This window comes from Eucalyptus grandis, chromosome 5 (genome assembly GCF_016545825.1).
Source record: "Eucalyptus grandis isolate ANBG69807.140 chromosome 5, ASM1654582v1, whole genome shotgun sequence".
Taxonomy (NCBI): domain Eukaryota; kingdom Viridiplantae; phylum Streptophyta; class Magnoliopsida; order Myrtales; family Myrtaceae; genus Eucalyptus; species Eucalyptus grandis.
The window spans coordinates 49,878,989-49,888,091 of record NC_052616.1 but is presented as its reverse complement, the minus strand read 5'-3'; the positions used below and the strand labels follow the sequence as shown (position 1 = coordinate 49,888,091).

The following is a 9,103-nucleotide window of genomic DNA, read 5'->3' as shown; positions in this document are numbered from 1 at the left end:
AAAATCGCCGAGAATACCACCAGCCATCATGGCTCTATTGGGTAGGCTCATGCCTTTGAAGAGAAAAATCAGGTGTTCAAAGCCCTTGCAATGCAAATTGTAAGAAGGCTGGCAGACCATTAGGTATATTACGCGTGGCGCTCTGATGGTGGGTTCTGGGTTAGCATCACTTAAGAGTTTACTTGGCTGCTGTCGGTTAAAATAGTTCCTCCAACACAAAAAAAATAAAAATCGCCAAGAATTCCGCCGAGTTGCTGATCACTCGAGAGTAAAGCATGGAGGAGGAGGTGGTCAATAACGGAGACGTCAGGACACGTCAGCAATGGTCGCGAGCATCTGTCGGTGCGATGACACGTGTGCGGCGAGGATTGGGTGGGGCCCAACTTACCGCCAGATCCAACGGTTGTGCTGGTGGCAAGTGCCGGCTAAAACATCGCACGCTGATCCTGCCAACCGCGTCCGACGGGGTTAGAATTATAACCTGAATAGGCGAATATGCGAAAATTAAAAATAATCGATTTTAATAATGTAAAAGACCAAGGAAATGAGAAAGGGACGGCGCCGTCGCTCCTAAACCGTGCTGCCTGCGCCACAAATTTTCTCGAGGAAACCGAATTCCTTCAGAAAAGTGGAGATCCCATCTGGTGGGTCCACCGCGTGGAATTCAAAATTTACGTTAAATCAAATAAAAAAAAAATAGAAAAAGGTAGTTCTTAGAAATATCATCAACATGAAATATCTTACACAGAATTCAGAGAGAATGGTTTAAATATTTTTTTATAAGACAAAATGAATGTTGGATATATTAACAACACCTCTATGATTAAACATTTTTCACACGTGCAATTTTATATGAAAATATTCGCCAATGAACAAAATGAATAAAATTATTAAAATAAAGAGTTGAATGCCTAATTTACCTAACTTAAAGCCATCGCGGACCAAGTTAGACAAAGTTAACTCAATAATAAAAATCAAGTTCATCTTGTGATTAACCAAAAATGAATTTTAAATTAAAATTCAAGTATAATGATCAATGCTTTTTCTTTTGTACAACCTCACTTTTTTACCATGCTAGCCAACTTTCAAATTTTTCACTTATTCGGTAATTTTTTTAAATCTCATTAAATTAAGTTAAAATGCATGTGTGGCTTGCTAATTGACTTTTATTGTATTTATAATTAGTGAGAGTATTTTCGCAAGTACTTTGCAAAAGAATGGAATTTTATATTTAAGTAGTTATGCAATATATTAATGGGCTAAATAGGAATTTTCACCTTCTTTATGGAAAAAATAATTATTATTCAATATTTAGAATTTTCTATCATGATTTATTTTCCAAATTTGTTTTGTTGGTTGCCATACCCATTGAATGGGAATCTATAGTCCACAAGACACCATTATTATAAGAGAATAACAGTGCCGTTCTCTTAGCAAGACCCTAAATTGTGTATGGTGCAGAAAAGTAAATACGAGCTTAATTGATAGAGAAAATTGCACATAACAATTATAGTGGTTCAACTTAGCTTAGATAGGCCTATGTCCACCCTTCCAAGTTAATAGCCCATCGGTTGGATTTCACTAGTAAATCCATCAGGGTTTACAACAACTGAGTACTCTTGACTCGAGTAAGTACAATCGAATCTTTTGATCTCACACTCCAACAACAACCTCTAAGTAATTATAAATTAATCTTACAAAGATGAGTGTGCAAGGACGAAGCTCTCTTGAATTTTGGAAGTTTTGGACTTCGATTCTCTTGTTTTTTCTTCAACATCACGATCTCCTTTAATACTTCTCATTCTCCAAGGTGACCATTGAACATAAATTATGAGGATCATTTATCCAATCAACTTGTTGGACTTGAATGAATTTGAAAGATCTAATCACTCCTAAGATGCTAAGAACAGAGTCTCCCTCGATTCTGCTGCCCATATGATAGAGATTAGGTTTTCATAAGTCGAGTTATTCGCTTGGAAAGTGCATCTCATCTCAAATTGATTGTTGTAAGAATTATGATCATTCAGTGGGGAAAGATTGCGTGGATAATCATCCTTCTTGGACAATAAGCAAGTAGAAAGAAATCCAAGCCCAATTTCTAGCCGTTGTACTTCATGTAATCTGAGCATATTCCGAAAATTTGAGATCTCATATTGAACGATAAAGTGCATTATCTTGATAATCATTTTTCAATTTATATCGTCGTCCTTGATTATCGAGACGTAACACAATCATGAACAATGAACGCAGAGAACTAGAATCTCTTATAAATTTTTGATTATGATGAATATGGTCCAAACATATTCGCTCCTAGAATTACACCTGGAAAGCTTATTGTCAGAATCAATACACACACAAGGAAGGTTACCTGTCGATCAAATCCCGTCTCTTAACGAAATTTATGTCATTAGCGATTGGGACGGTATAGATCTGTAATGTACATAACTTCCCGCCAGCTGACTCCTTTCATTGCGAGGTTCGAGTCATTGAGTACTCCACTAATCGCAACGGATTTCTCCTCTCCAAATGATGATAATTCGAGAGAATGTGTACAGGCAGTTATTTAAGCTGGCTACTCAACAGACCCAAAAAGAGAAAAGGGTACTCCATGAGGTTGCATCATACGTCAATCACTCTGCTTTGGTTGGAAGCTCTATACTTGTATCGAAGAGATTATTATGAGGGTACTCAAATCCAAACCTATTAACATAGATAATCTATTCGATCTCTATAAAGCCCTAGATTGTTGGGTAAGGATAGAAAATCAGATATGGTTAACTTCTCTTGCCAACATCAAGCTATTCAATGGGGAACTCCTATTTAGCAACATCAACCCCACTAGTGCACTCAACAAATAACAAGCCACTATCCCCGTCATATGTGATGTTTCTCGTGTCTGTCTAGTTCACTTTTCATGTTCCAGGATGAGGAATCCACCGGAGAGAATGCTTTCTTTTCCCTCCTCCTAATTCAATCTGTTTCTTTTAAGTGAAGACAGATGCCGAAGGAGCGCATGCAACATCCGGGAAAGGATAAAACATCGAAATCATGGTTTCTACTAGGCCCAAGTACCAGTTGAACGTGATTTCCAGTCCTGCCTTTTAGGCCACACGGGGGTACTGAATCGGCTTTGTGACTGTGGCACAGAGAGCTCAATCTTCCCGCCAGTTCTTGCCACATTTCTCGTTCAGGCACCAATAGAATGTTGTCATCGGCTCATCAGCAGAACGGATCTGGGCTTGATGGTAGATAGCCTTTCTAAATGATGATGACTCGAGAGAATGTGTACAGGCAGTTATTTAACCTGGGCACTCAACAGACCAAAAAGAGAAAAGAAAAAACCGGTACTCAATGAGGTCGCATCATATATCGATCGCTCTGCTATGATTGGAAGCCCTGTACTTGTATCGAAGAGATTATTATGAGGGTACTCAAATCTGAACCTATTAACATGGTAATCTATCCAATCTCTATAAAACCCTAGAATGTTGGGTTACCAGAAAAAAATCAGATAAAGCTTATTCAATGTGGAAATCCTATTCAGCAACATCAACCCAAGTGCACTCAACAAATGACAAGCCACTATCCCCGTCGCATGTGCTGTTTCTCATGCCTGTCTGGTTCACTTTTCATGTTCCAGGAGGAGGAATCCACCGGAGAGAATGCTTTCTTTTCCCTCCTAATTCAATCTGTTTCTTTCAAGTGAAGACAGACACCGAAGAAGACAAATTATGTTCGCCATGCAACATCTGGGAAAGGATAAAACATTGAGATCACGGTTTCTACAAGGCCCAAATACCAGTTGAACATGATTTCCAGTTCTGCCTTTAGGCCACGCGGGGTACTGAATTGGCTTTGCGACTGTGGCACCGAGAGCTCAATCCTCCCGCCAGTTCTTTTACATTTCTCGTTCAGGCACCAATAGAATGTTGTCATCGGCTCATCAGCAGAACGGATCTGGGCTTGATGGTAGATAGCCTTTCCATGGCCGCAGTGTGGGCATGTCACTGCAAATGGAAAACGAATCAACAACCCCACCACTCCAAACATAATGCACCATGATCAAACAAATATCAATGTATATCAGACAAATAAGAACAAGTGACGACGTAGTTATGATTGCGCTTAAGGCCAACTTAAACAGCAACATGACAGCTATACTATGATACCTATAGCTTTTAGAATTATACAATGCCAAAAATCTCAACTCTCAGGTCAACCAAATATGAAGCATTAGAATTATACAATGCCAAAAATCTCAACTCTCAGGTCAACCAAATATGAAGCATAACATCTGATAACTTTAACAACATCTCTCAAGGTATAGAAATAAAGTACCTGAATATATCAGGACACCAACTCCAAAAACAATCGGCAAACTAGACAACAGCAGTAAGTGCTTTTCTTCATCTCAACAAAGATGAAAACATGGATTTGCACAGTTGAACCCAGTTTCTCAATGTTGTTTTCTTATTGCTATTTTTATTCTTTGGTTGTGGCACGTACAACCATTGGCAGTTAGAACACAGGGAGATCCTACAAGGATAACACATACTATAGATTTCTCTTTGTAGTTTTATTGCTTCATCACCACTATCAAAAAGAGAGACTGCCGCCCTTGCTTTCTTATTTACTTAACTTTTGAGCTGCTTTAAGAAAATAACTTTTCATAAGATTACAAGAAAACACTCTTCATCAGCTATGAATCTTTAGTGATTTATAGGCCTAATTTATTTCCTATCCATTAGCTTATTCAAGCCAAGGAAGGTGCAGAAAGAACTCAGGAAATAAAAGGGAAAGAAAGACAGACCGCCATCAGTTTGGGGTCCATTTCTCCTATCTTCTTCCGAGAACACGGGGTCCATCTTCTTCCTAACCAGATGTTGCTTCCTCTTTATCTTAACCTGCAAACGGACGACCAAGGCTGTGGTCGTAAAAAAATTCATGCCAAAGATATGTCCAAGGGCCGAGCAACAACAGGAACAAAGCAAATTCCTGCCTTGGTCTCGATATTACAGACATAGGGACAAGTTGGGCAGAAAAATCTGGCTGGCCGCTCCCTATGAGGCAACTCGTACTGCAACAAGTTTCCACAAGTCGGGCAAAACTCCATTTGCTATCCCCTCTGCATAATGCACTTAGTCGTAAGGACAGTGGAGGAAAAAAGAAAGAAAAACCAAGTCCCACATCGACGCGCACTAAGGACAATACTAAAACATAGCACGGCAATGAAATTAACACATTCCTCTTCAAAGTTCAGGGAAGAACTTCTAATTCAACTCAGCAACTAAAACTAGAAAAAGGGACGGTGAAGCCTGGTTAGAACAGCAAATCCGGGACTGATTGTCGGCCTAGTATTCACTGAAATACAAAGAGAATTGTATGTAATACTAACTCGATCATAAGCAGGAAAAAAAAAAACATCAAAATATGAGTAAATGGGAATGCAATCAAGTTTCTGCAGCTACTCAACCTGCACTTTGAAGATTGAAACAAGACATCTACAAGGCGATGTACAAACGAGCTCGGCTTCTAACAAATGCGCAAATTCCTCGGTATACATACAACATCAATCCTACACATCACACACATCCATTCCATCGCAAGTTCATGCCCTCCAACATAAATCAAGATCGAAAATTCTTCTGCTTCAATCGACACCCACGTCTAACGAGCAGAAAAAAACCAGATGGTCGCCGGAGAACAGAGACATCAACGGAGCAATCCCGGCGACATGAACCCAAATCGAAATAGAGAAGCCGCCGAAGCCCCTGGATTCGGCTTTACCTGTGGATGGCGGCGGCGGTGTTCCGGAGCTCCTCGCGCTGTCGAGCCGGAGACGACGGTGCCGCGGCCTCTCTGTACGGTGGAACAGAATCAATCCGTGCGAAGGAGGAATACAAAGATACGCGACTTCATGCACGTATGGCGGCGGCAGAGCAGTCGCCGTTACCTGCGACGGAGCGATGCCGGAGATCGCGGCGGCGCCGCCGGAGACGGTGGTGAGTGAAGGAGCGGCTTGGGGGCAACATTCAGTACTTCAATGGCTGGTGGGTTTTCCTGTAAATTAGTTTTATATCATATGATTTTCTCGCACTTTTTTTTTCGGCAAGACTAATTTATTTTTACTAAAAGATTAATGAAAACTAATTTATGAAAATTATATACTAGATGATATTCCAAGTTCTTATTAATTTTGGTTTTTTTATTATTTTTAAAATGATGATTATTTGTAATAAGAAAGTTAAGTTAGATTATTATGGATCAACTGATTATTCTGAAAAATTAAGCTGACGAAGCTTAATTACGAAAGATTAAGCTTTTCATAATTGAACCTTTTAAATATTATTAGAACAGGCACCAATCAATAAAGAAGAAAATTAATTCTTTTATGTTCAATATCCTCATTATTCTTTTACATAAAATAGCATTAATTAAATTCTATTATGTCAAAGTGAACAGAATAAAATTCCTCTAAAGTGTTTTTGTTAGATTGTAAATCAACAAAGTTTGATGCCTTACTAAAATATTAACCTTTTCTAAATTTTTTAAAAAAAAAAAGTGCATTTATTTTTAGTATTAAAATCCTCCCATTTATGCTAATTTTTCATAATCTATTTGATACAAAAACTAGAATGATTAATGTATAGTTGGAGTTAATAACAATTAAAATGAATGAAATTGTAATTGTATTCAACCGATATACTCAAATAAAAGAGATTGTTGCATCGATAACAAAAAAAAAAATGAATCAAGACAAAGTTGATGAACTAATTTGGGTAAAAAAAGTCACTATATTCAATAATTTTTTTTTGAGGTTTGACACTATTTTCAATCATTTAATTCTTTGTTTTGTAGACTACTCTTTAACAGTCTAATTTTCTTTTTTACTTTGACAAAATGAACTCATTTAATAGGAAAAAAGGACTGCTATGAAAAAGTGGTTTTTGCATATTAAAAAAAAACAAGGGCATTATCTTTATAATTGAAAAAAATATAAAAAAATGAATATAATATTGTTTCGCCAAAAATGGGATTTCACCCGGGAAGTGAAATATTCTTTACCAAAAATTGGATTTTTTTTTTTTAAAAGGAAAAAACGATTTTGGGTTCATCTTGCAAAAGAAAGAACTTGGCTTGAGACTGAATTAAATAAACGCAAATGCTAAAAATAAAAGTGCGAATATATAAGTGGAGAAAATATTCAGTGCTTACCAATTACTATGTCATCAGAATAGGTGATGCACGTGACCTTAAGTGGCTCCATCTAAAGGATGACATGTGTCCTTTGACTTAGACTACCTGGAAATTTAAAAAGACTAAAATCAAAGGTTTTCTTTTTCTCTCTTCTGGCTTGTAGACAAAGAAGAGGACTGAGAACAATAAACGTTCGAACTCCAGCTTAAAAAAACTCTTTCCTCTTTTTAATTTTTAAGGGCTTTTTAAGTTCTCTTTTAGAGAAGAACAACCCCGACACATCTTCTCTTTCTTTCTCCGACATCCCATTGCCTCTGCCTCTTTAAAAAGTTCTGCCAGTCGCAACTGTTGCTCAAATCTGCCTTTGGCACGTCGGGGAAATCTGCCTTTGGCACGTCGCTTCCCCTAATAGCCTTACCAATCATAGTTGCTGGTTCTCAAGCCCCCTCCGCCTCCACCTCCAATTGTTTCCGACATGGTGATTGAGCACAAGGTTTCACGTTGGTCTCTTGGGGAACCCTAATGACGTCTATTATGGCCGCACCATCTCTCTTAGCCTCATCAACTTTTAGGCCTCCATTTGATTGGGTCCCTTTGACGAGCTCGTCATCATGCCTAGCCCCATCCATGATCTCGTCCACTTTAATTCTCTTGATCATGTAGTAAGGTTCGTCTCGATGTGTATTTGATTTAGGTTTCAGTTTGATTCTTCTAGATTAGTGTCCATTGATGCTGAAAAGTTGTGTGGACTCTTATTTTACCGTGTTTGTATCATGATTCGAGCTGATTTTGCATTTTCATGATCTTGGTTTTGTATGTTCTCGCTGTCTTATTCGAAATGGGTGCGGAACACAAGTGAATTGACTGCAAAGTAAAGGGTACTATGAAGGAGTTCGTTTGCTCATGGCCCTTTGTAAAGTTTTCCAAAGTTATGGCAAGAATAACGACATCGATATTCATGGAGCTCCATTCGCAGCTACGATTTCTTCAAGAGCCCCTGCTGGTCGCCAGTTGAGCGATATAATCTATTATTGCTTTTTTTTTTTTTTTTTAATTTCATAGGTTTATGCTTGATTTTGGGGGAGGCATATAATCTATTTAAGATTGTTTGTTTTAATTGTGTGCTCTCATACTAACTACTTTTGAGTTAAAAGTTTAGATTGAATATATAATTCTTCTATCTCTCTATACTGCAAAGGAAATTAAAAGTTTCATATTTCGGCCCAAGAATTTCGATCAATTACCTGCCTACTATAAGACAAAAGGCAAAAGTATGTACTTAATAATGGACAAAAAGATAATTTGAAGACAGTCCTTTATTAAGCTTATAACACATGTCACCTCCATCATTTTAACTATCATACCCTTGTCAAAAATTTCTTAAAGATTTCAAGTTACTTATAATTTTCTCATACTACCACAAATTGGATTCATTCTCTAAAATAACCCAATTTCACGTATCAAATATTCTTTTCATTTATTTGAAATTTCATGTATAAAATCTTATTTTCATTTATTTAATGCATGTACATGCTCGTGTTGGAATATCGTATGCGAAAATGATGGGATCTTGCAATTTATGTCGATGTGCAAATTCTAGAGAGATAAATAATAAATAATAAGGATACAAAAAATTTACGTGATTCAGTCTGAATATTGGTATCTATATTTTTCTCACACCAAAATTTAACTCAAATCCAAAATATTTATAAATAAATAATTTATTTGGACATAAACTCACCATCGCAAAATCATCATGTGTTCAAGCTTAAAACAAAAACGCTCTACCTACATTGAAAACAAGAATTCCAGCATCTATTTTTTTCTTGGTCCGCGTAAGAACTGCTTCGCATTCTCGTTTTCTTGAACGCGTGGGTGGCTCCTCTTTCGAGCGGCGCTCTCTGGA

At 37.5% G+C, this 9,103-nt stretch overlaps 1 protein-coding gene across 4 annotated transcripts; it reads right to left on the bottom strand.

Moving 5' to 3' along the window:
• Positions 1–2,662: 2,662 nt before the first annotated feature.
• On the bottom strand, positions 2,663–6,061 carry LOC104445345 (DNA-directed RNA polymerase III subunit RPC10). 4 transcript variants are annotated; one of them, XM_039312215.1, is made up of 5 exons: positions 5,788–6,052; positions 5,000–5,125; positions 4,811–4,904; positions 3,979–4,007; positions 2,663–3,254 (listed from the first exon to the last, which is right to left on the bottom strand). In XM_039312215.1, the coding sequence occupies exons 2-5, from the start codon at positions 5,111–5,113 to the stop codon at positions 3,153–3,155; spliced, it is 339 nt and encodes a 112-aa protein (XP_039168149.1). In that variant the 5' UTR covers positions 5,114–5,125; positions 5,788–6,052; the 3' UTR covers positions 2,663–3,152. The 4 variants fall into 4 exon arrangements, with proteins under 4 accessions (XP_039168149.1, XP_039168147.1, XP_018730219.2 ...); XM_039312213.1 differs by lacking the exon at positions 2,663–3,254 and having other exon boundaries at positions 3,385–4,007; positions 5,788–5,859; positions 5,954–6,061; XM_018874674.2 differs by lacking the exon at positions 2,663–3,254 and having other exon boundaries at positions 3,385–4,007; positions 5,788–6,048.
• Positions 6,062–9,103: the final 3,042 nt, after the last annotated feature.